This window comes from Parus major, chromosome 2 (assembly GCF_001522545.3).
Source record: "Parus major isolate Abel chromosome 2, Parus_major1.1, whole genome shotgun sequence".
NCBI classification, from domain to species: Eukaryota; Metazoa; Chordata; class Aves; order Passeriformes; family Paridae; genus Parus; species Parus major.
The window spans coordinates 46,730,244-46,757,354 of record NC_031769.1 but is presented as its reverse complement, the minus strand read 5'-3'; the positions used below and the strand labels follow the sequence as shown (position 1 = coordinate 46,757,354).

The following is a 27,111-nucleotide window of genomic DNA, read 5'->3' as shown; positions in this document are numbered from 1 at the left end:
TTGGAGGTTATTTAACACCCTCGAGCTTTGTTGCTAATTTATGTTGGTACCTTTAAATATACACAACTGCTGAGGCTAAATGATGAATGGTGGCAAAAAAGTTACAGGGAGAAAAAATACACAAATACTTCAGTGTTAATTTGCTTTCTAAGACAGGAAGATGGAGGAGATACTACTTCTCTGTCACACTCAGTAAAATCCTGAGTAACATTCTTGAGTCCTTTCCTTATATCATTTGGTTCTACAGCATTCACATTATCTAGGCAAAGAGAAACCCTGTATGGTGAACAGCAGCTTAACTTAAACACACAAAAACAATAATAAAAAAAAAATTAAAAAGGAAAAAGAGGCAGGAAAGCCTAAACCATACATTTTCATGGCTGTGGACATTATGGTGTAGAAGAAGGAGGTTGGTCCAGCATCAGCAGGTTTGGAATCCTTCAACGTGGAAGGCAGATTTGTAAGACAGAGGATTGCCTGCACTGAGCAATTTCGTTGGGTAGATTTTGCTAAAGTCTATGCCTGTACCCCTCATATTTAAATAACCTTGTTGAGCATATATCAGGGTTCGAAAAGGATTCAATAACTCATTGAAATATATTACAGCTTCTTTTTTATGCATCCAGAGCAAGAGCAGAAAGACGTCAGAAAGGTATTATAAGAGAGTGAACATTTATCTGAAATGCTATTTATATTTCATTGAATTGGCTGAAAAGGACTGTGGAAGGCCAATAATGAGTGAGGGAGGCAGGCAGCCATCCCACTGTGCATGAAGGATGGTGTCCTGATGGATGATTTAATGACTCCAACGTGTGTGGAGGGGCCAGAGACCATGCAGCTGACCAGGCAGAAATGTTCTCTGTTTAAGGCACAGCTTGAGTGGGGGAAGAGGAGTGATGCAGTGCCTGCTTTTCCCCTCACTACCTGTTTGATGGTCCTTGTGCTGCTGGTTTTGATTCTCATGGGGCCATTCCTCATTGTGAAGGCAGAAGTCATGCCTGCTTTCTCCAGGTTCAAGTCTCTTCTGGGATGCATTAAGGTGTCAGATTTGCATCAAGCCCCAGCTGCCCACCTTACCACATCCCTCACGTAGGCACCTGAACAAATGCTGCTGTGTTTAACAGAGTATTTTTACTAATACCCTAATTTCTGGAATTGGGCAGAAAATAAATGAAAATACAGCTTTGAGTCTGAAGCTAGAGGAAAAGGTAAAAGTAGAGGAAAGAAGTAAATCCGTGGGATGCCTACAAAGAGTAAGGAAGGAGAAAGGATGAAAGGTGTTCTGAATAGAAAGCCATTTTGGAGAGGCATGTGTCTGCTTTATGGTGAGGTGGCTGTGTTGAGAAGTAGATAAAAACAGCTGCCTTTGTCATCTTCTTGTACATATGCATGTCAGATAGCAGCATAAAATCTGACACAAGTGAAAGGACAAGAAAGTGCATACAAACCCTCCGTGAATTTGCAGTGATAGACCCAGGCAAATTGTGAAAGAAGAAGTTTAAACTGAGTATTAGGAAAAATTTCTTTATGGAAAAGATTGTCAAGCATTGGAACAGGCTGCCCAGGGAAGCAGCTGAGTCACCATCCCTGGAGGTATTTAAATGATGTGTAGATGTGGTGCTTAGGGATACGGTTTAGTGGTGGATTTGGCAGCACTGGGATAACAATTGGACTTCATTATCTTAAAGGTCTTTTCCAATCTAAATGATTCTATGATCTGAAAGGTGAAATATTAAGGGATGACCTCATGCCAAGAGTTTGGCTTGTCTGTATAAAACTAGATTATCAGTGCAATCTTTACTGACTGCTACATCACCCTCATCTTCTTGAATCAAGGGATGTACATTCCTCCAAGTGCTTTGAGTTCTTTCATATAGCCTGACTTCTCAAAAGAGCACGAAGACTCTGTAAATGGCTGGCTGGCCAGTGACATGCCTAATCAATATTTGGAAAATCAGCCTGCACTGCCTTTTCATACTCATCTATGGATGATGGATACTATTCCTGAAGGGTTATTTTGCTGATGGAAGTTGTCCAGCTCAGCTGCAGGTCTTTTATTATCAAAGCATATCAGTGAAACATCTATTTAAGAAGACCATAAAACCACAACATCCCCCATCCTGTTATTGAATGGCTAAGTGCCACCACAGTACATACGTTGTAGAGATCCCATTTCTGAGCACAGAAGCCCCAATACAAACCTCAATCTATATGTTTAAATAATCTTGTGAACTTTGGTATGTGCTAAAAATGTCCCCAGTGACATTCAGCATTGTTTCCTAGCCCAAACACTGGGGATAATTATCTTTTATTGGCACCTGTTCAGTGTTGAGATTAGGAGGCTGTGGAGCTGCAATTCTTTTATTTGCATCGCTGGAGGAAAGATCAAATAGAACAAATATAATCAAACTTTTAGTTTTCTTCTTCTTTGATGTTGTGATGCTCCCCTTGTAAGCTCTTACAACCTGACAGCATCTGAGGCAAACTTTTGCCCTGCCACCCTCCACCACAGCTTCTTTATCACTAAACTGGGAGCCTGATAGGGGGTTGCACTTTTGACAAAACCCAGTGCAGTAGCACTAGAGCTGCAGGGATCAATGCAGTAGATGGGATTTTGGCTTGCCTAGCAGGCTACTAGCTATTTATGGCAAGGCAATAATCACACTGAGTTGGTAATGCTTGGATTTTACTTCTCTGGGATTTAAATGAGTACCCAAACTGCGGGGCAGCAGAGAGTCTGTCCCAGGCTTCCTGATTTGTATTTACAGCTGACTCTGAGTGACTCTCTTATCTAAGGCCTCTAACAAGTCTTTCAGTAATATTGGCACACTCTCTTGCTCCTTAATTGCCAGAGTTGAGGGTTTGGGGTATTTTTGTCTAGATAATAGCGTGAATTAGGTCATCTTTAGACTGGAAAAGGCCCACAGCTGTGCCCACAGAACTCAAACTGCAAAATCTATGTTAGTTAGATTACTTCTGGATTTGTAGGGTCATCTGCTCACAGTAAGAACTACAACAGCCAGGTTTGTTTTTCTGCACTAATATCAAACAACTAAGGAAATGTACTGCATCACCAATAATCACAGAGTCATAGAATCATTTAGTTTGGAAAAAGACTTTAAGATCATCAAGTTTAACCATTAACCCAGCACTATCAAGTCCACCACTAAACCTTGTAAATCACTATAGGACTTCTTACAGGCAGTAGTGAGAAATACACTTTGAAGTTCATCTGATCTCTGCTTTGCAGAAAGCCATCTTTAGTAGAAAATTCCAAAGTCACCCCCTTTTGTCAACCCTAAAAGCCAGACCTTCCCAGAAGTGCACAACCTGCTGTGAACAAGTGTGCAATGTGATGTAGCTGTATTTTTCATGGGTTCTCTGTTTGAAAGCTTTAAGGGGCTTGTTCCCACATTTTGCTGTATCCAAACTGAAGTAAGTCATGTCAGTGATTTACATTTCTAAGAGCACAGATATCAACATCCTTGCAAGCTGGGACAGTTAATTTCATTAAAGGTGGCAGAATAAAGGATAGTCATCTCAGCTACAGCATGGCAATAACTTGGAACAATTTTTTTTATATGAGTGTACGAAAATACTGGTTTAAATGCTTTCCCTGAAGCTTTGAATGACAATGAGATGGAAAGACTCTGAAATAGATGCAAAACTTGAACTGCAAGCAGCAACTGATAAGGAAACTGGGGCAGAGGGAATGACTCAGTTGGCTGTGGTGCAGTTGCAAATCCACATGGGGCTCTGGAAATGTTCATCCGTGCCAGTGATAATGCACCAACCACAGAGATGCTTATGACAGTTAGAGAAAATTGGAGAGCAGTAATGAAAAATAACCAACGCAAGAAACCACTGGGAACTTCAGAGTCAAAGGGCACAAAGGACAACGTTTTGAAAATAAAAGGAAGAAAAGGGACCGAGAGGATCTTTGATCTAAAGGCTTCTTCCTGCAGGTTTTATCTCTCCAGACACAAAATTACAAGGCTTATATCTATTCCCTTAAGAACAGAACAGCACTTGAAAGAGGAAAGAAAGAGAGAGAAAGCCTTCCAAGATAACATTTAATCATCATAAAAATGCATGCATGAATGTGACAAAGAGAAAAAAAAATGCATATGTCTTAAAAATCAGTATGTGGAAGAATCTAACCAAAGAGGAAAAAGAATGCAGCAATGTGTGCAGTGACTCGGATGGAATAGGATAGATAAATATACAGTGCCAGCTGATCTCCTTGTGTAAGATAACTATTTCATATTTCTATTTTCAACTAAGTGGCCCCTAATCTTGACAGATGACAAATCAATTCTTGCTTGTCCTGTTTTGGGGCTTCATTGAAGTATTTTCCATTCTCTTTTTGATGGCTTTTTTCAATGTATTTGCTGTATACGTAAACAGATCTTTAGGGGCCCATTATAGAAAGCACCACTGAAACTAACTTCATCCTCGCATCTCATTTCACAGTTCTAGTGGCAATCACGTATGGCTCCCTACAGGGAAGGGGTGACTCTTAAATCCTGTTTAAGACCTTACTCAGAAAATCAGAAACCCTCACTCTGTTCGATTGCATCTCTGTCAGGGGCAGCAAAGAGGCTGAAACCGTACCTGTCCCTTAGCTGACATGGCACCACCACCCCAACAAACGTACATTAGGTGTCAGGAACTCATATGGAAACACGACAAATGGAGAAGTGTTGTGGGTCCTTTAAACTCCAGAAACCACACTCCTGCTCTTGGGATCAACCTAGAGGATTGTATTTCTTCACTAGCTATGCATGTAGCCTAACACTGCTGTGCCATCATGGAAATTCAGGCTTGTCTTTGCGTGTTTTGCCTCAGGTTTTTGGCAGCCGTCACGAGTGCAAGTTTCTCTCAGCTCTGCTTAAACTGAGAGAGGCTTGAGGGTGTGGCTGGAGAATTTGGGCTGGGAGTTACTGAGTGGGGCACTCCATGAGCCACTAGTCCCTGTGGCCTCTCTGGTCCCTACATGGCGTGTCCCCCACACGTCACACTTGCTACTGGCCTCTACATGAGGATATGGTAACTGAGATTTAGCTCTGAGGACCCCCACATGTGCTAGAACTCCCAAAAAACACAGACTGGATCAAGCTGGGTGAGCTGAGCAAGCTCTTCAGTGTGTCATGGCATCCTGAGAGCAAGTAGAGAGAGCTGCAGGACTTTGCAGCTGAATTTAACCAAAACCCTGCAGAGTACTGTACATTGCTCTTGATCTGTGTGCTGAATGGTAGGAGCTGTGGGCCCTCCCATTTCCTCAGCAGGAAGCAACAGCAGGTGGGCCAGCATACATCACGGGTATACATGTGTATTTATTTATGCATATATTATCACTAGCCCAAATTCAACCTTGAAAAAGTCCAACTGACTCTATGTCTTCTGCCTGATAGCAGGTGAATTATTGTGGAGCTGGGTTATTTCAGGGCACTGAGGCTTTCCCATCTGCAAGAGGTGGTGATCTCACAGCACCTCTGGCTCTGCACTGTCCTTGCCTCCTCTTCAAAAGCAACACGTGGAGATTCAGAGAGACAAAATGTTGACTGAGTTCTCAGTGTTATTTGGGTGAGCTGCAGGAAGGAACTTAGTGGGGTGTCCAGGACCATCTCTGCAGAGTTCATTCCTCCACCCACTTGGCTCTCATGGTCCCCAAAGGTGAGTGTCAGGGCTCTGAGGCACGTGTGGGCTACAACAACCCTGAGCAGCCCCACCAGCCCTGAGAACCCACCTGAACTACACTCCTCTGCCACCTGGCTGGACCTGCTGCAAGCCCAGGCTGCAAACACATTGAAAAAACAATAAAGCTGAGGAGACAAAGATGGTCAAAAGCTGTAGGGTGACCCTGCTAGACCCCCTTTTGGGCAGGGGACACCCCAGATATCACCTCTCTGCACCTGGTGCTTTGCAGAGGGCAGAGCTCCTCTATTTCTAGGCAGGCAGCATCTCCTGAGTCACCCTTAACCCAGGTCTGGTACTCTGACTTGGGTGTTGTGCACAACTTAATGGAAGCATTTATGATCAAATCCCTTCCTTTGGGACAGGTTTAATTTGTTTTTTACCTCCCATTAACATCAGGGATTAAAAGGCAACATCAAGTACTCCCTCTCTCCTGTACCAAGACAGCTTTAGGTCTTAATGTGTCAGGGACTTGGAAGTAATATAAAATCTGCTTGGCAAAAACCAGGATTTGCAATCTGATTTGAGTGGGAAGAAGAAAGATTTCACACCGGTCTGGGGAGGGACCAGTGGAAAGGGGGGTGGAGTTCACCTTCCCAGCTGGCCTCTAAATCTAAGTATGCAAATCCCTCATTTCTCTGACCAGACTGCATATTTTAAAAGCTTTGGGTTTTTTGGTTTTTTTTCTTCAGCTGGTTTAAGAGCTTGACTAATGTGTAAGGCACAGTGCAAAGCAGCTCTGTGTTACACATGGAGTTACCTTACCGCTCTTTCCACAGGCTAAAATGAAAGAAAATAACACAGCTGATTACAGGCTTCAGCTACATGCTTTGCAGGTTTACATGCCTGGGAGCAGCTTGGGCTCTGTCTCTGTACTCTATAAGTGCTGTTGATTTGCTTTGTGTTTTGCAATAGATGTAAAGCAAAAACCATTCCGAAGACCTCTCTGCTAGGAAGGTTTTTCTTGCCTATTATTAGCACCCTGCTTTTGCAGCAAGCACTCATGAGCCAATATGCAGAGTTTTAAAGGACTTCAAAGTGTCATTGGGAACCAAGTGATATGTGTGTTAAAAAGGGTTTAATGGAGCTGCAGTCGCTGTGGCAGTGTCTTTTTATAGCAAGTTTTTACAGCGTTAAGAAAAACATCCTGCAGATTTCAGTAGGATAGGCATATGGATAAGGTACTTCACACCATGATTTTTGTTTATCTGCTATTAAAAAAAAAAAAAAAAAGAAAAACAGCATTTCTAGCTATAGGGAGAATGATAAGCAGAAACAGTTCTGCAAAACTCAGGCAACAGCTTCATTTTGGGTTTAATTATTTTTTATATTTTTCAAAGGAAGGCATACATTTGAAAGCAAATGTCTTGGCTTAAAGAGCAGAAATACAGAGTGATTTGTATTCACACTGAAGATTTTATAGTCTTATTTTTTTTTTCCCCAGAGCTACTGGATTATATCATCATTAGGACAAGGCAAATCCTCCTTATCAAAGTTGAGGCAAACTTTCTGAGACTGTCTTTAAAAAGTCATAGGGGAGGCTCCTAAGGAAGGAAGTGGTTTGCAAAAAACATATTAAATATTGAAGGGGATCTGATCCATGTGTGATCATATTGGTCTGCAGGAATCGGCTGGGAGTCCCTGGTTTTAGTATCTCCTCTACTTTTTCTTTTTACAACACCATTTATAACTCTCTTTTAATTATTCCTGGGAAGGATGTAGGGATACTTCATGAGACAGGCTCCTCATTGTCCTTTAGCAACCATGTCATTGCCCTGCCCACTTCTGAAAGAGACAGACAGGGAATAATGGAAAGATGAGTACTCATTGCCTGCTGTGAGGGGAAGAGACTTGCCCAGGTTTATACAAAAAGGCAGAGGCAGAGGTGGGACACAGCCTTGGCCCTCCGTGCCTCAGTCCTAGATTGGTGCCTCAGTCCTATATCGCCTCCTTAAAGCCATCCTTGCATCCACAGTGTCTGGGATGTAGCTGTTTGGACATGTTCCACATCCAAAGTCACGTCATTTAAACATGTTTTACTCTGCTTTTGCTTCAGGCTGGGGAACGACTGGTTTATGCCTTGTCTGAGGGATTAAAAAAAACAGAGCCAGGGAAACCTTTAGCTGTTGTGACTGCCAAAGCAGGAACTGCACAGGATTTCTCAAGGCTCTCAGGCAGCTGGAGGCTGCAAGCAAATGTGCTCAAAGCTGATGGGAGCAGGGGTTCAGCTCCTAGTGTTACCCTCACATTGGCAGCTGTCTCCCATCCCTCTGCCTCAGTCCCAGCAGAACTAAAGCCCTGGAAAAGCCCCAGCATGGCAGCCCCATCCCTCACGTCCCTGCGGCTCCGTCTTGAGCAGCTTCTTTCGTTTTTCACACTCAGTCCTCCCGAACGGAAACCATGGTCAGAAATTTTGCAGAAGCAGCCACAGAGATATTTTCTTTCTTTTCTGTGGAGGAGGGCAGAGGAGTGACAGCACAGGGGGAAGGGTTTGTAGAGTTGTTTTTTTTTTCTTTTTCCCTTTTTGCAACACTAGTTGTTCAGGGGAGTGTCTTGTGTTATTAATGCTGAGTGGCTCTGGCAGCTACTGTGGTTCAAGGTCGTTATTCATCCGCTGCTATTGCAGGAGACACGGGAGCGCTGAGACAGAGCTGTTCATCCAACCCTCTTGGTCCTCCCAGGCCAGCAGGTTGGGAAGAGCTGCACATGGGGCAGTGGGGTCGTGTGGGGGTGTGGAGAGCAGCCTGGGGCCAGGGCCACGGGGGCACCCTCCCAGGCTGGTCACGGCGTGCCCAGGTCTGTGGGACCTGCTGGGTTTAATGGTGGCAGGGCCTGAGAGGGGCTGAGGGGTCGGGAGAGCACCTGTGATGTAGGAGTGTGGGATCCTCCATGCACACCATGAGAGGGCAGACATCTCTGTCCCCGCCTGGGAATCTGACCCTGTGTTACTTACAGCTGCACAGGCACGCCAGTCTCCTTTCTCCTCAAGCTGCATTGACTCAGGACACTGAGAGTTAAGGGAATACAGGTCTGCTTGCACCCTTCCCACCTGATTTCTTCCTTTTTTCCTTCCTTAGGATGAAGGAGTCTAGGCAAACATTCCTTAATTTATTCTGCGTCCTCTGGCTCTTGCTTCTGCTGAAGGCTGCCTCTTCCTCCCCTCTACCCCGTGGAAAAGACCCACGACCCCCTTCGCTCCCCTTTGGGCTGTACAAAGGACACACCTGCGTTGGTATGTATCCAGGTTTTGTTTGCCTGCTGGACTAATTCACTCCTTACTTCACTGGTGAGCTGGGAGTTGCTACTCACATCATAAATCGCTCCTTTATCTGTTTCAACAGCTGTACTGCAAAATACTTGTAGTCTTTGCTGAAACAGTCACTGAAGATTTTGCAAGGCCGTCATGGGATCTGGAATTATTTTATGATTTTGTTTTTCACTGGCTGCTTCTCAAAGTTCATGTTTTTGCTCTGCAGGGAATGGCATATTAAAAGTTGACTTTAATGCCTGTAGGTCTGGGATCTGGAAATGGGATGTTATGGGGTCCTAGTGTTCCTTAGAGTTCAGTATATATTTTGCTTAACTGGCTGGAAGGCACAATTCCCTTCAGACATGCCCAGGGTCTCTTCATTGATTCAGTTCCTAGAAAACTGTTCTTAAGAATGATAGGTCCATACTTGAGCCGGGGATGTTTGTGGTCTGGATGGTGGTCTCTGCGTAGCTGGGTTGCAAAGGCTGCTTCCTCACATTTCCTTTCCTTTTTGTGTGCACACGTGTCTGTGTGACCCATACTGAACTGGGGCGAGTTGGCAACCCCCTTCTCACATGACATCAGTGACTGTGGTGATCCCCACAGTACCTAGAGCTGGGGGTAGGTATCCTATAGTCCCACCTGGCTAGGTGATTCCCAGAGCAAGACTGGTAACACTGGAGTCAATGTGAACTGTGGATACCTCTGCACCAGAGATGGAGTGCTTGGCATGGCACTCCATATACCTAGGGAGATGGGGTAGCTTATATTTTTCATGTGTGCAAATGGATATGTCTTATGCATTACAATCAAGTGATTTATTTTGTCATCAATGGGACTTGTTGATCTTACAGGCCTTTTTCAACCTAAAAATTTCTGTGGTTCTTTTAGCTTCCCAAGGCACCTTTGTGCTAGAAACATAAACCCTGTCACAGCTCTTCATCCTTCAGAAGGAAATAATTCTTTCCACTGGCTTAGGGAATACAGTTAGAAATAATAATCCTAAACTTGATAAAAGCATGTTTTTGCTTCACTTCTGAGCCACCCACAGTACCTCTGACAGTTTTGGAGGGGCAGGGTGAATATAAAGAAGAGCAGGGTGGTGAGGGGGTTCAGACACCAGCCAGAACATGAGAAGGAGAGGTGAAAAGCAGAAATGGCTGTGAGGGGCTGTCTTTGTTTGGGCTGGGAGCCATGGAAGTGGTGACTGAGCAGCTGCCAGAGCTAGGGGGACGTGGTGTTGTTTAGTGCTGAGATCTTAAGGCAGCTACAGTTTTGATGGCACAGGAAAGGCAGTGTTCATACTCATCTGTGGGATTTCTACACTAGTGGTTTCCAGATGTCAGATTGTGAGCACTGTCTGCCCTTTCTATCCTGTTGACCCAGAAAAGTTCTAAATTCCACACATTGTGTTGAAGTTGTCTTGTGCAAGATAACTTGTCTTTTTTTTCCCCTCCTAAAGGGAGGAGAGCTGTGTTAGCCCCATTGCTGAGACCACTGAGCATCCCTTTGTTCAGGGAGGAGACTGAAAAGCATTGCCTCCCACACCAGCTTCTCTTTCTGAAGTGGCCCTTCAGCTAAAAGCATCCTTCTGAGCTTGACTCAGGGCCTGGACAGACTGTGCCCACGTCTGCAAACCACAAGATAAAAATGGAGTGTGGATAGTGCTAAAAGGGCATGAGCCAGGTCTGGCAGGGAGGGCTGGTGGCTGCTAGCCCAGATGGCTGCCTCTGGGTTTCACTGATTAGCTGCTCATTCTACTGACTCTTGAAAATAGTGTGTTCCTTCCTTCTCTCAAGCAGAAAGGGAAAGCCCAGAGGAACTGATGGTTGCACTTGCTAGGGCTTAGAGCAGGGGTAATGCCAGCTCTTGCATTTGTTCTGGTGACTAGCCCTCTTAGGAGCAGAGAGTAAGGCAAGATCAGCTTGTGATTTCCTTCCAACAACTTGACCCCAGATACTTTTATGGTTTAGTTTGCCATCTGGGAAGGTAACGAGAAAGAGACATTAGTACTTCTTCTGTGTCTTCTTGGCCTTATAGATCAAGGCCAAGATGATTTCACAGAATCAGAGAGAATGATAGAATAGTTTGGGTTGGAGAGCACCTTAAAGATCCTGTAGTTCCATCCCCCCCGACATGGGCAGGGAAGCTTCCACTGCATCAGCTTGCTCAGACTCCTGTCCAACCTGGCCTTGAACAGTGGCAGGGCTGGAGCATACACAGTTTCTCAGGGCAATCTGTTCCAGTGCCTTCTCACTGTCACCATGAAGAATTTCTTCCTTAAATCTTATCAAATTTTTAATGTGAGAAATTCCTATTGCTAAATGCATAGGAGATTTTCTTGAAGAAATTGGGTTTTTTATGCAAGTTTAAATGTGTGGTCAGGTGTCTAAATCTTTCAAAGCTATCTGCCTCACTTTCCTCAGGGAAATGAGGTGGCTGCACATTGAATTTCTGATCACTCCTGTGTACCACCTGCTTGATTGAGATTGCTATGTTAGTAGCCAAAGCCAGTCAGAAAGTGAATGCTCTTTCAGTAACAAAAATCAGGAAAATATTTCCCATTAAGCCTTTCCACTGAGAATATCACACTTCTTGAAGAAGTATGTGGAAATAATATGACAGAAGAGCAAAGTGCAGCTCTGGTACCTCTGTTAAATGTGATACAACTTGGTTGCTTCCTCCTTCTGTTCCCCTTGCTTGCAGCACTCCCTGGGTAGGCACCACCATCTGCCCCAGTATATTCCGGTCAAACTGGCAAAGCATTTGGGTAATTCAAGGGTCTTCCCTGCCCTTAGCAGATCCTGGGGAACGTATTTTGGGTAGGCACCTCTGTGCCAATACGGAGCAGGGCTGGAGGAGAGGAGGGTGTGCCTCCAGTGAGGTTTAGACAGTAGCTTTAATCACCTTCACTAACTGTAGAGAGTCACATTGGTTTTTCTGCATTTTTGTGAAAAATGTGGCTGCTTCATTCAGAGAAAGGCTTTTCATAACTGACTTGGTGTACAAACAAAACAACTGGAGGGTTCCTACCTAAAAAGGGGTTTAAAACTACTGCATTTTAGAGTTATGGCAAAGAGGGGAAAAACACCAAATAATAACCCTCCCAACCACAGGATCAGATGTAGCATACATAAGCAATTCCTAACCATCTAAGATAACTGGTCTGTAACAGTACCTAAACACAACCAGATAAATGGTCTTTCTTTGGCCTTGTCACGAGGAAAACTTTCCCAACATCTGACAGTCTTTTTTCTCCATCAGTATTTCCTGTCTCCCCAGGCTGCTAAAATGCCACTATTTTTGCATTCTGTGAAATCAGCTCAGGCCCTTCCTCTGGGCCTTCTGCACATGCTGCACATGATATGTTTTTCTGTTTTTTCCTTGCCTTATGAGGAAAAATCTCATAATCTCCCTTTATGAGAGATAAAAGGGCTTTTGTACGTTTTCCTACATACAAAAGCCCATGAAGCTGTTTTCCTCCTGCAAAGGCAGTGAGGTTTTGCTCAGCACACTGGTTTGGGAGCTGGATGCTGAGTCTGGCTTTCTTTTCTGTGTTGGTTAGTGATGGGCAGCATGGCTTAAGGGATTTATTTGGGATGAGACCTAAAAATCCTTCTGCTGAGTGCAGTCTGGCTGTTTCAGTGTGGCATCCTGAGAAAGAGATGCTGCGTACTTTTCTCTCAAAAATTAGGCATGAATGAACTCTTCATATACTCAGCTCTTTATTTTCCTCTCTGTTAAATGAGGAAAATGCTGGCCATTTTAAAGGGCAAACAAAGTTTTACTTAAGTTAATGTTAAGGTACCCAAAGACAGTAGAGTAACACTGGTAAACTGTTGACACTGGTGTTAATGTTTCATCATTTTTCTATTGATTTTTAAAGCTTCTATTCAATTCCACCCTTAATTACATCAGAGCCCTTAAAGGTTTTTTTCAAATTGCTCTGTTCTCTAGCAAAGGTGACTTCATCCAGAGGTACCTGAAGCAACCTCAGGAAAGGCAGAAGCTGCCCTGGAGGATGCAGAAAGTGGGGGAGACACTGAAAGATTCTATATTCATCTATATTCTATATTCATCTCTCTTCAACATACTATGTTCTTTCTATGAAGAAAGGGAATTTGGGGAATGGTAGATTAGTCAGTTAAACATCAAATCCTAGAAAAATCCTGCAGTATTTAATAAAACTTTTTAAAAACACCTTTCAAAAATAGTGTCAGATGAATCTAATTATCTTTGCCTATGGGATGATGCCATGAGACATGGAATAAGAAGCGGATATTATAACTGGGCTTTAGTAAGGTTTTTGGCACTACTTCAGCACTAATGCTTGAGAGATGTGTGACAGTGATTAAGCTTCTACAGGGCAGAACAAAACTGATGGGTAGTCTTGTTCAGAGAGTAAATACAAGAGGCTCACCCCCTAAGAAAAAGGATGGACAAAATCAGGTCTTTCTTGGACTTCTCTTTTGAACATATTATCATTCCATACTTTCACTAGCCAGGATAATTAAATTTGTGCTATTAAGTTAAATCAGTTCATGTAAAGCTGAAATTATTTGCAATTCCAAGTAAAAGGGAGGGCAGAATTAAATTCAGAATTAAATTCAAAACAAGCTTGACAACTTGGAGTACCTGCATCTGAAAAAGTAATTTCAATATGGGAATGTTGAAGGCACTCACTTCAGCTGAAATAGTCAATGACACACACAGCAGATGAGGAACAACTGGCTGGGTAGCATCCCTAAGGAAGATGATCTGGGCTTGTAGTGGCACAATGATGGATGGCATGCTGACACACGGCACGCACTGAGACGTGCGAACAGAAGTCGGCTTGCAAGACATGTGAAGTAACCTGTTACCTTTCTCAGCACTGACAAAGCCTCACAGGAATTTCTGCCTTCCCTTTTGGGGCTGTGCATCAAGAGTGATGCAGAGTGACAGGAGGTTTCAGAGAAAAACAAGCATAAGCTATAAAAGAAAGAGTGAATAAATTAGAGTTAATTAGTCTAGAGAAGAAAAACTCGAAAAAAGACATATCTGTCCCTGAAAACATTAAAGGCATGATCCATTCTCCAGGTTCATAAGAGCTATGGCAAGAAGTAACAGAAATGGGTACTAGTGGGAACATTCAGGTTAGGAAGAGGATTTTCCTATGACAGTGATCAGTGAGCAGAGTAATATGTTCCTGAGAAATCTGTACAAGTCCTCATTAGAGATCTTAACAAACCCTGTCTGCCCAGTCCCTTCGGAACGGCCTAGGTGGTTTAGATCATCTGTTAAGGCAGAGGATTTGTAAGAGGACTTACTCCAGGCCAGCATTTCTGGAGTTCTGAGCTGTGACTGCAAGAAGCATTTGCAAAGAGTAGCATTTGTTTGTTTTCTCCCCCACAGCAGACTGCCCTGCTCTATCAGCGATTAACTTTGGTTGCCCTTTTCAGAACGAGGCATTTAGTCAGAGAGCCCTCAATAGGGCCAGACAGCAGTGCTCTCCATTTTCTCTGCTAGCAAGCAGAGATCTTGTGGGTCAGCAGCCAGAAAAACAAATTTCCCCATCTTTGTGCTCGATATAATGCCATTCTCAGCAACCTTTGCGGGTCACCACCTCCATTCAGCCAGGAGCACACAGTTCCTAGCATATGAAGAAGCATGCTTTCGAAAGATATTTTCAGCTCTGCCTGCATTAAAGAACAGGTGTTTCTGAGCTACCAGCAGAGTAAAACGCCGACCTCTACCTGTGTTGATTTGCGTGATAGTCATTGTCCTCAACAGTTTGCCTCTGTCTAGCTGTGCATGAGTGCAGGGATGAAATATGCCCCTTGGAGTGGCAGCAGGACCGGTGGCGTTCGGAGCTCCCGATAACTTCACACAATGGAACATGGCAAATGGAGTTGGAGGCTTTTAACAACTGCGCTCAGAAAGATTGGCTGTGCACACATTGTCTGGGGGGGCACCATGACAGAACGTATAATTTACAGCTCAGTGAGTTCTGTAAAAAAGCCTTGCCCAATATCAGTGTAGCGCTGCAATGTATTTTACTCTAAAAGGCTGGGAATCGACTTTGATTGCAGCTAAGTCAGTTCCAAGCCATAGCAGCTCTGCTCACTTCACCAGCATTGCTCCATTTAATCAGCAACAAAGTTTGACCTGATGATCAGCCATAAATACTGAATTTGACCATAACATTTTTCTCTATGATTGTACTTTAGCTAGAACAAACACAGGCATGGGAATAGTACAGTAGAGAAACTAAAGCAACCACTCAGCAACTTTTCAGCAACTATTGGTAAAAATTTCTTTTTCAAAACCACCCCAAGTATTACTGAAAGCTTATGACTGTAAAATGTAAATACATCTATTGATCACAATGAAAAATGTGCTCAGCATGCCAACACATCCATATCTGTGTGTGTGTAAGTGCACAATCACATCTATGTCCATTTGTAGACATGGGTAGCTTTGTACATTTTACATTACTGATGGTTGCCTTGAGTATAATAATCATTTTATTGATTGTATGTCTGGATTCCCACGTGTGTGCCTCTCACTCTTGTTTGTGTGTTAACCCTACAGAGAACTACTGCTCATGTTTAAGGCAATCACTTTTACTGCTTTTAGGAACTGTATATCTGAAAAAAAGGTTTCTTGCATTCAGAATCCTGAAATGGTGAAGCCTTTGCAATAAGGATAAAGTTATCCACTTCCATTAACACCTCCTGCCAGCATCAGGGCTTCAGTAGACTTTCAATACCCTTTCCTGATTTGGAAAAGAAAAGTATGTTAGTGTCACACATACATACACAGCTATTTTTTCATATTAATTAATACAAAAAAATTTCTATTGGAAATGCCTGAGGTTATATATATATTTTTTTAATAGGGCTCTTTAAAGTGTAATATAGGAAACACTAGGGATACATTTGGTTGCCAGGTATGGATACCAGAGTCTTCCTCTAGATGGAAACTGAATTTTCTGTACTATCAAAGCTGTATCAGAGTCCTTGTTGTATGCCTAAATGGAACAGAAATGAATGACTCTGAAGTTAGGGTGCCTGAGGTGGCCCACTGCTTCGCATGAGCAACAGAAATAATAACTGGTATTCCAGGCTTTGCTGGAATTTGTTACAAATGCACTCACAATGCTGCTATTTAGATATTAATATATCAAAAATGTCCTTAGCCACTACACTATGTGTAATTTAATGCCTAGTGACAGGTCTGTTAATAGTGTACTATTTAGTATTTCCAAGATATTTCATAAGACTTAGCAAATTAAGGGTGAATGGGTCTTGTATATGCCAACATATTTGAATATGGATACCTATAATTATGTTCCATCACCTCAGTACCTCTGTAAAATACATTAATTCTGCAAATGGGATGGGAAACAAAGTCTGAGTTAAAAGACCTTATCACTCAGATCCATTTCCAAATTACCTTTCAAAGCAACAAATCCTCTGGCTGTATATGGGAAGTGTCCTTACTTTGCATATACGGTTATGTCATTTGAGCTGAATATTTCAATTGCAATTAAAGATTAATTAAAGATTTCATTCCAATTGCTGGAATGAAATCTTGAGGTTATAAAGGGCTGTTCTTTGAAAGTGTCAGGTCAGTAATGAGACATAGTGCAGGAAGGCAATATGGCTATTGGGCCCTGTTATGAAAGGAATATGTAGTAAGTGAGGTGCTGGCACAAGTTGCCCAGAGAAGTTGTGGAAGCCCAATCCCTGGCAGTGTTTAAGGCCAAGCTGGATGGGGTTTTCAGCAACCTGGTGCAGTGAAAGGTGTCCCTGCCCAGGACTGGGAAGTTCAAACTAGATTATCTTTAAGGTCCCTTTTGGCCCAAACCGTTCTATGATTATATGAAAAAGAAAACATTCCCATATTGTAACTTTGCATAACCATGGTCTGCCTGTGCCTCGAATAGTCATGTGGATGTCCCATTCTCAGAGGGGAAAACCTTATTTCATATTAGCTCCCCATGTGAATTTCAAAGAGGAATGTCTTGTTCCAAGTTGAACTGGAACTGGATTAGACGAATTTGGAAAGAGGTGTTTTTATGCCAGAACAACAGCTTCAGCACAAGGAGTAGCAATATCCTCTTTTGTAGACAGGTTCCTGGGTCTCCTCACCTTTAATCTTTAAGAGATGCCTTGGAGCTTAGGATGGTCTATAAATGGAAGAAGCTAAGACTGTGTTTTGGGAAAGTCTTCATCTTCTGTATAAAGCCAGGAATGTGATCAACAGCTTCATGTACGTGGAGCCTTGCTGGAGCAGACAGATTTTTGAGGCAGAAATTTGCCATGTCACCAAGCAAAGCTCCAGTTTGACTCTATGAGGAGCAGAGTGGCCTTAGGGTGGCCACAGCCTGGTCAGCAGGATTTGAAGAGAGCTATTTGTGTCCATGGCCATTTTTTGGACTTATGTCTTCCTGGTATTCTAGGAGTGCATTTAATTTATGGCTGGAGGGGTGAGAAAGAAATCCACCGTCCAGAAACATCAGCAAAGGATGGCAAAGGAGATGTGCCAAGTGCCAGAAAACCCATTTAACAGAGTTCTACTCAGACAAATATACCTACAAATCTGAAACTTAGAGAGGCAGCTTTCACTATCCAGATACTTTTTGACATCCCTAGGTATAATTCTAATTATAGAGCCTTTCAAACTTGTGCGGCAGAAGTGGATTAAGTTAAATAGTCTGCTCAAACTGCCAGAGGCTTTACAGCTAAGCAATGAATTCCTCTAGTTCTGATTTTATTATTGGGGTATGATTTTTTTTTTTCCTGAGCTTATTGGAAATGGCATTTTTTTATTACACACTACCTTCAAATATATGAAAAGAAGTACTTCCTGATGTGTGAGTTTTCACCTTACTGCACTGAGCAAAATGGTTATGGTCTTGTCTTATCTCTTCAGAAATTAATAGCAGATGGGACAAGCCATTGCTAAAAGCGACAGGCATTTATTAATACCAGAGTCTAGTTTCTAATGCCTGGTAGGTATGATAATGCCAATGAATTTCTTTCAGAGAAAAGCATCCTTCAGCCTGTCAAGGTATTGAAACCTATTATTGAAGTGAGACAGCAGAATCAACTTACTGAAAGTTGTTTCTAAAGAAAGTCTTGTGCAACTGTAAAAAAAAATAAAAATTGAGCTTTATTTAATGATGAAGCCCAATTACATTGCCTTATATGTGTCCAGCTCATGATGAGAAATTAATCACATCTAAATATCTAGTAAATTAAAAGCAAGCAATAGCTGCTAACAACTGGCCAGATCTGGACGTGCTTTTCTACTGATGCCAGAGTAGTAAAAAGTTTATATTCTTGCACATGTCATAAGCAATTAAAGCAGTGAGATTTTTACAGTCAAAGACATCTGATTTCCCCCTGCCCTTTTTAGATATATAATTGTTTTCCATTTTTAGCCAGTGGAATTAAGACCCATTAAAAACTAGCATAACTGGTCTGCATTTCTCTTCCTGCCGCTCAATCCAGAGGAAGATGATAAAAAGAGAGCAGGTTTGTAGTAAAAGCAAGGATACTCTGAATTAACTTTCATTTATAGACACTGACCTCTTGAAGTTTTACCCATAGCCCAACACCAGAGATAAGTCCTCCTAGAGGATAAATCTGAATTACTGGGGAAGCATGTTTCCATGATAAAAACCAGGGAGCCTAGGTAGAGCCTAGATTAGGCTGCCTCTGCTGCAATGAGTCCCCTTAGGACATTCCTCCTCCCTCCTCACAGGCTTCAACTTTATTCCTGAGTATTTTAGAATCCCCAGCCCAAAAACAGCTCACATCAACCCAAAAACCCTGACATCAGCTTAAATGAAAGGCTTTGAGGTCAGCAGAACCAACACATAAGTAAGCATCCCCCAGGGCACAGCTCAAGGCAGCAGACCACAAGGAGTAAGGAGAGGGCAACCAAGGGCAACTGATCAAAGCCCAGATAGATGGGGAGGGCAGATCAACCAAGAACACATGGTGGTGGAATGTGTTCCCTGGGAGCATCTTTCCTACCAGAGGGCCAGGAGACCCTCCAAATTCACTTCCAGAGACTCCAGTTGTGGTGCCTAAGGAGCAGCAGATCCTTTAGAAAATCAGCCAAGACTTTCTCTATCAGCTCATCCCATGGAGCGTGGCATTTCTTGTGGAATAGCTGCATTTGAGAGGGGAGCATTTGGATAACCAAGGCGTGGTCTGCAGGTGCCTGAAGTGGGGAAGGTGTAATAGCACGAGCAGAAACATCCTCTCTGATGATGATGATGAGTTTATGAGAGCAAACATTTTGAAGTTCAGCTCTGTGGGTTTTTTCCCAAGTAGTCAGGCTGTTATTATTGTTATTTATATTCATGTAGCATCTAGAAGCCTGAGGTACAGCATTAAGTACTGCTCAGACTCAGTGTTGGCTCTGTTAATCCTCATGTGAAGTAGATTTGCCTTTGGGTCTGGTTCAATAGACACAAAGGTGTCTATCTGACTTAATCAACATGAAAAATTTTCTTTTAATTACTGTGAGACTGCTCCTTGACTGGGGCTACCTCCATTATTGTGTTTGTGATTAAGAATTCTGTTTCCCTTTTGCAGAGGTGAACCAAAAATAGCTGGTTTTGCCTGTTTATTTTTCTCACTCTCTCTGTGGTACTTTGACAAACATGTGAGAGAAACATACATCTTCAGTGGAAACTGTCCTGTTGTATAACAGAGAAAATGGAACTATCAGTGGTATTTTTATCCTCAGCCCAGCTTCTTGGGTTTTGAGCTGTTTGTCCAGAATCCCTTTTTTCTGCAGCCCCTGGCTGCAGGTGCAGGAGCACTGGGTTACACAGCACAGGCAAAAGGAGCAACACTTCTCTCTGCTGCAGTGGGTGACACTGTCAACTCCAACCTAAACAATTCTATGATTCTACAGAATCCTCAAGCTCATGATGCAAAAGAATGAGAGGTAAAACATCAAAAGCTGTGCACCTTTCATGATATGAAATATGAAAGGATTAGCTTCCCCCTGTCTGTCTGCTTGGACTCCTTTTTGTCTTTCTGACTTCTAGACAGCAAGATTGATAGATGAACATCTGACCTTGGTAAGAGTAGGAAGGGAGACACAGAAAGATTGTGTGGTTTTGCGGTTAGGTTATCATTTAGGTAATTTAATTTTTCTGGGCCTCCATCCTCATGAATAAAATAGACATAGAAGCCAGGGGAAGGGTAGTCCCTGTTGTCTGTAGGTTGTTCATGTGCATTAATAGCATAGCCTTTATGTAATGACTTTTAGACTTGTTATGGTGTGTTTTCAGGATGTGCAGTGCCATCTCAGTGCTAAAGGCTGGAGTCAGTCCAGCAAGGCTATTACTACACTACCCTGGCAAAGGAGCCAGGGTCTGCTTTCTGCCCCTGAGGCAGGGCATGATTTGCACTAAAACAGCTGAAGTCTCTTGCTCTCTTTAACATCCACCCTGTGGGAGTATTGGCTGTCCTATCCCTGGAAACATTTGAGATCAGGTTAGAACAGGGCTCTAAGCAACCCCATCTAGGTGAAGATGACCCAGCTCACTGCAGGGAGCTTGGACTAGAAAGGTCCCTTCTAACCCAAACTATTTTATGATAAGGCTGTAGTAAAGTTAAAGCTGGACCTGAGAGGCTGGGCCTGTTCTTTGAGACCAAGAGCTGAACATGCTATACCCTTCATCTTGGACCTTCCCTTTATTTTTAGTTTAGGTCTTTTTTATTCAACTATTTTTTTTCCCAGCTACTCTGTTTTTAATTAGCTGTTAATTCCTGGGCCTAGTTAGCCTCTGGCTATCTGGGGAGTTGGGGAAGGGGCAGAAAAGAAGGACTTCTTGCTTTAGGGCTTTTCTTGGTTGTATAGATCTCCATTTATTCCTCTATTCTTTTAGGCTGACTGAAGGTAATGGTTCTTAGCATGCTTTATAAATCATTCTGCAGAGGATTTTGAGTGAACTTTTTATTTAATAAGTAAGGAGAAGTGGGCTTTTATCCCTGCAAAAGAGGTGACAAATTCACTGCAATTTCTTCTGGATAGAAGAAGTAATAGAAGAGTCAAAAATATTGGTTCTACAGCAAGTTCCAATTGCTCTTTTGTAAGTAAAAACCTTCTCCTTTACTTGCCATAGAAACATCAGAGCTATTTATGTTTAAAAACAGCACTTTGATTTAATAGCACATTGGTAGGGATGCTTGGAAGGAATTTAGAAGCTCACTTTGAAGAGCTGGGCCAGTCTGAAAACCTGAACACTAGTGTTCCTGAGGTTTGGAAAAAGTTGAGTCTGCATCACATCAAATTGCTGCTGCTCACCTCCATTTCTAGACCCTGCTAGAACAAGTCTTAGAGATGAGATTGCTTGCACAGGAGAGGAACTGGTATTCAGTTATAGGGATTTCAAAGAGAAATCTTTATTCCAGGCACCTGGCTCCTTGTCTCCTGTCTGCCTGGGATACCTGCCTCTCTTGCAGGGGCTCTGACTCTAGGCAGGGCATCACTCCGGCTGCCAGGCCTGACTACAGTGGGCAGACTTGGCATCGCCAAAGCTGTATTTCTCATAAAACAGTGAAGCCACTGCAGAGAAAGCACAGTGCTGACCTACAGCAAATTAAAATTGAGTTGAAATGAATGCTCAAAATTATTCGAAATCTTGTGGATTTTGAATGACTGTTCTATGGGGATGACATTGAATCTATTTAATCCCCAAAACAGCAAAGGGAAAAGTGATGCGCATCTCAAGAAACACTTTGCTAGCCCTGTTCACACCCAGATTAGTGATGAGAAATAACCAAATTCATAGGTCATAGGAAGTGGTTTCTTTCCAGCCACAGAAGCAGAGCAGAATGAACTGTGGAGACATTTTGGTTTTAACAAATGTGTATCTGGGCTCAGCAGCCCTGTGTGCGCTGAGCATCACTGAGCATCACAGGAAAGTCTGTGACGAAGTGATGCCATGGGTGCTCTGTCATGGCCAGCACATACATCTGTGGTGTGACTTCTCTTCTGCAGGCAGTCACAAACATTTGGTTTCCGGTTTTAGTACCTCTCTGTGCGGCTTGTGTGGAGAGGTATAAAAGTCCTGTTAAGTACAGGCCTGTGCCTTTTTCCTTGAGAGATAAAATGAGAGGGCAGGTGACCAAGCAGGCAGATGTAACAGTGGCTATCCCCTTGACTCCTCAATTTTCAACCTTGAAAGAATGGAGTCATTTTTGCCAGGAGCATCATACAGTGCTGTAAAAGCCAGACTGTTCTGTGTGCTCCTCTGGAATCAGCAGCCTCCTCTCTAGTAGCTTACAAGGTTTGAATGAAGACAGGAATTCACTGATTGAACACCTATCTGCCATGGAGCATCTCTAGAAATGAAATGCCCAAAGATGCCAGAAACACTTCTGTGGTGCAGGGCACTTCCTAACATTTCCCCAGTAACGGCGTTCCTTCTTCTTGTTTTTTTGTTTTCTGCAAGGATGTGTGCTTGTGGTGTCTGTCATCGAGCAGCTTGCACAGTGGCACAACAGCACAGTAAAGGCAGCCGTGGAGAAACTGTGTGACTACATACCTGGTAAGTACCAAATAATGCGCCATATGTCGCGTCGGCGCTGATGTATCTCCCTGTTAATTAAAAACTCGCATGGGAAGCCTGAAAAAAACTTTATCCACCTCTTGTGCAGTATCTCAGATGCGTGTAGCTGGGAGATAGCAAGTTGCTATTTACAGGAAAGTCAGTGACAAGACTTCACTTAGATTCAGAGCTGGGATTTTGTCCCCAAGTTGGAGTGAATGGGGCTATATTAAGCTCCATGCACATGTGAGCACCAACACATGCAGACCAGTTCCCTTCCTTTTTCTCCTCTTTGTCTCTTTGTTAGCAGCTTAAGAATAGATTCACTGTATGCCCCACTACTCCTCCTGCTTGTTGATACGGGTCTTTATAGCAACAGTGAAGATGAAAATGTTTTCAGCAGGTATGGGAACTGCTATTGTAAAATTTTTAAAATGAGATGAGGCTGACAGGTGTGAGATGTGAGCATTTGGTGTGCACAGAAAAGCTACTGATATGTAATTGGTGATACAAATTTCAAAAGCAGCAGCTATTCCATGTCACTATATATAAGACTCCCCTTTTTCTGCCCCTTATTTTATCTACCCAAAGGAGGTTGGAGCTCCATGTGCACACCCCTAAATAGAGAAGAGTTTGAATGCCAGAATAGCTTTGTGCCTCACAGACCAATCCTATAACTATTTAAGTAACTAGATCTCACATTCATGATATCTTTTTCATATTATTAATGTAAAAAGATGGCTTAGGATTCTTCATTAAAATGTCATTTTTATATGATTTCATTAATTGTATCTCTGAGAAACCATCTTGCTCTGTAGACCCTAGTTTCACAGAAGCCATGTGTAGAATATTAATTCCCTCCTTTCCAAGGGAGGATTTCCCAAGGCAGAATGGGGCAGGGAGCTAATTGCTAGGATTCATTGATAGAATGACGCTTATCTGATTTCTATTCCATAAGTCATATCCTCAGTGTTTTAAATTACAGGCACATAACCATGAAGTTGCAATTAGAAGCACTGATCCTGCTATTAAAATACAATTTTCTTCTTTAAATTATGACATGCTAGCTCTGTGTTCATGATTCACTCAGTGGACCTTGTTCTTCTGACATGTCAAGATATTTCTTTTCAGCTGTCATTCTTTACACATATAAAATCCTATTATCCCTTTAGTTGAATCTGTATAATCCAGTTACCTTCTGAGATGCATGGATATACCCAGTAGAAAAAAAACCCTGACCCTGAACTTGAAAGGAGTGAAAAATCCTATGGATTGTATGGGAGCTAGAGTGTAACCCGATTTATCCTCTCCTGGGAGGTGAACACTGCAGCCCAGCAGGAACCAACAGCTTCCTCTTACTGCTTTAAACAGTAGAAAAGCTTTGGATGCTCATGAGGAGCAAGCATACTAAAGCAGGTCATGCATTTCACATGGAGAAACAATTTCATTATTATGCACATGCCTACAATCGATGGCAGGAATAACAGCAACAAATTAAAGGCAGCGAGGCTTTTCTTAAGGCATAAAAAGGAGTAGGACTCCAAAACCCCTCGAAAGTGGGGTTTTTTTAGAGCCTCCTATAATTCTGATTACAATCAAGTCAGGTTTGGATCAAGCCTTCTGTAAAGTTATGTGATGTTCAAGAATAAAAAATGCTTAGAGAAAAAGAGAGAAAATTTCAGTACCTGTCAGTCCCACTCAATCTCACAGGTTGTGTAGAAAACAGAACCACAGCCTCATTTGTATGGAAATGCTTGCAATGTGTGTGATTCAATCGACATGGCAAATAAACCTATGAGAATAAGAACAGTAATGTCACGAGCAAAAAAGGTTCCTGAGCAGGTAGAAGGGCCAGGTCTGGGGGAAGGGGCAGTATTTGCAATGTAAGAGGTGCTGTTAGCATGAATGTATGTTTACATGGATACTGACTGTCTGCTTGATGACACAGAGGTGTCTGATACCTGAAATGTGCTTTGAGACCCTCTGCCTCCAGCTTTGCCTCTGAGTCATGCTCTGCTTCTGTGTTGACCACTGCTGTGTAAACACCTTAGAGCTCAAGTGCAAATGGCAACATGATAATAGCATCTTTTTTGCAAATATTTGTCCTCTGGGATTCAGCCAGCATTTGTGTTTCCAGGACTATGAAGCTATATAGGAAAACCTTCCAGACAGTTCTTAGGGGATCTAAGGGATCTTAGGGGATGTCTTGTACCTGAAGCAAGTATACTCTACAGTTTCTCTAATTTTTCCATCATTTAGTTTTGTTTAAGCTTTTTTTCTTGCCCCTGAACACCCACAGTTATTCATCATTTTTTGTCTTTTTCTCTCCCTGTTTTCTGACTTACACTGTATCTTCCTAACAGAGATTTCTCTCTGCAATATCCTCTCCTTGTGTGTGTCAGCTGAGGTTTGCAAACACACGAATACAGCCTGGCTCCAATGGCAAGTCCTGTAAACATTGTCTGTGGCTTTGGTCTTGGTGTTTTGTTGAAAGCCAAAGCCTGAATGGCACCTGAATCTTCCAAGAGGACTTTATGTGCTCAATGATAATTTAACATTATTACTATTCCTTTTAACTCCCATCATTTTTTACACTATGGGGTAATTAAACATTAAGTTTCCTATATGCATAGGAAACCAGTGTGACCAGCAAAACACCTCCATCAGCTCCCCAGAGCTGATAGGCAGTCGAACTCTCCTCTCTTCTCAGACACCAGGAGAGGTTACAGCAGCCAGCTGGCTCCTCCAGAGACAAAAATGTTGTGGAAGCCAGCTGGTTTGGGAAACTCATAAGGAGACCATCACTTGTGATGCACTGGGGAGATGTTGGGGAAGCCAGCTATGTTTGCCTGCAGGCTACTTTAGGGAGCCAGATACCCCACTGGCAAGCCTCATCAGAGGATGTTCTAATCAGCAGTGATGCCAAACACAGGGTTATTGATGTCTGCGACTTCCTTCATTTTAGGTGAACAAGAATAAAATCTAATTCTAGTCAGGAGACCAATTTTTACTTGCAGATTGCTTCTAAAGAGACAATAGTGAGGAGTTATGCTGCAAAGGAGGCAAAGAAATGAAGCTAATAACTTGATTGAAATAAAACATCAGTCATGGGATGAGAAAAATCAGCTACTGTAGTTACAGGAGCTGCCTGCAACACCATGAGTCGGAGAGTGCTGGGGAAATTATCTCTTCTTTCCCTGATACACCTTTCTGGTGCCAGTCCTCCTTTCTCAGGTGCAGGTTGCCAGCTGGGGTGCCTGCAATCCTGGCAGGAGAGCAGCTGTGGGAGCAGGAGCACACCCATGCCCACCAAACCCTGCCACAAGGATCTGTACATCCCCACAGCAAACCTACCCACCCTGCATGCAGCAGCCCCCTGGCCCTGGGCACGTCCAGCCTGACACTTGTTAAAATGGAATATTCAGCCCAAAGTTGGAGGGAAGTGATTGTTTCATGTGTTTCTATGGCTTTTCTCTGGGAAAGATGAGAATGCTCTGTGCTTTCTTCCCCAGGTACAAATAGTTATCTGGCTGGGTAATGGAGGTGCAAGAGAAAACGACAACTCTAAGGAGTTGGAGGAGCTGCAAGTTTGTTGTCAAGGCACTTGTGTGAACCTTGTGTTCACATTCACTGTGTGAATGTCTCTTATGACATCTCACAGCACCACCCAAGCTGGAGCAAGGTTTCACACCTCCTTTGCAGGATGTGTGCATGGTTAACCAGCTTTAGTCTGTTCAAGCCAAGAAACAGACAGTTTTCCTTCACGGAACTGTCAGATCCGTGCCCTGCTTGTATTCAAACCCCCACTCTTCCTCAGGGTCTTTGTTCAGGTGCATGGATCACCTGTTCTTTTACAACAGCACCTTAAAGAAATCTCTGATGAACTATCTTATCGACAACATGCTTCACAGATATTAAGGAAACCACCTGAGCAAGCATCCCAAAAAGGCACACGGCTGTAGACTGTGAAAGGAAGCCAAATGGAAAGTGTCAGGTATTACTTTGAATACAATTACTCCTGCACAACTCCTGCTCTACACAAAACATGTTCTCTTAATTCCATAAGCCCCCAGAAGCTCCCAAGCAGTTCTAGGAGTAGCATCAAGCCCAACATCACTTTCTGTGCTTTATGTGATGGTTTTCTTTCTTTTTCCAAACCGACTGAGATGTTTGTTTAAGTTGTTTAGAAGATGCTGTGACATGCACAGTTTCTTTTAACTTTTCCATTATGCCATATGCAGAAAAATTAACAAGAGCTTGTTATCCATATTAGTCTTTATCATGTGACTTACCTAAGGCCAGGAGGATTTTATGCAAGATTAGAAATTCAGATTTTCCCATTTTCTGGTTCTACACTGAGGTCACAGATGCGCATGCCTTCACTTAAGGTAAATCAGCACTCACCTTAATGAACCAACTGCTTCTATATAGGGCTGCTATGAAACCAGTTTCACCATGCTCAGTTACTTAAAAAAATAAATTATTATGTTTTCTAGAAAAACTGCAAGGTTTCTGTTATGTGCTTGCTGAACTCTACGGACCCCACATAGCTGAACTGTAAGTATTCCTGTGTCCTCTCAGATTTTTGCTTAGTTTG

At 42.8% G+C, this 27,111-nt stretch overlaps 1 protein-coding gene across 1 annotated transcript in view; it reads left to right on the top strand.

The window, feature by feature from the left end:
* Positions 1-8,233: 8,233 nt before the first annotated feature.
* Positions 8,234-27,111, top strand: part of AOAH (acyloxyacyl hydrolase) — a 73,094-nt gene continuing 54,216 nt past the window's right edge. The window contains exons 1-4 of the mRNA XM_015618448.3: positions 8,234-8,386; positions 8,775-8,929; positions 22,419-22,514; positions 27,011-27,071. Coding sequence (XP_015473934.1) covers positions 8,262-8,386; positions 8,775-8,929; positions 22,419-22,514; positions 27,011-27,071 — 437 coding nt within the window. The 5' untranslated portion in view covers positions 8,234-8,261. The remainder of the gene's footprint in view (positions 8,387-8,774; positions 8,930-22,418; positions 22,515-27,010; positions 27,072-27,111) is intronic.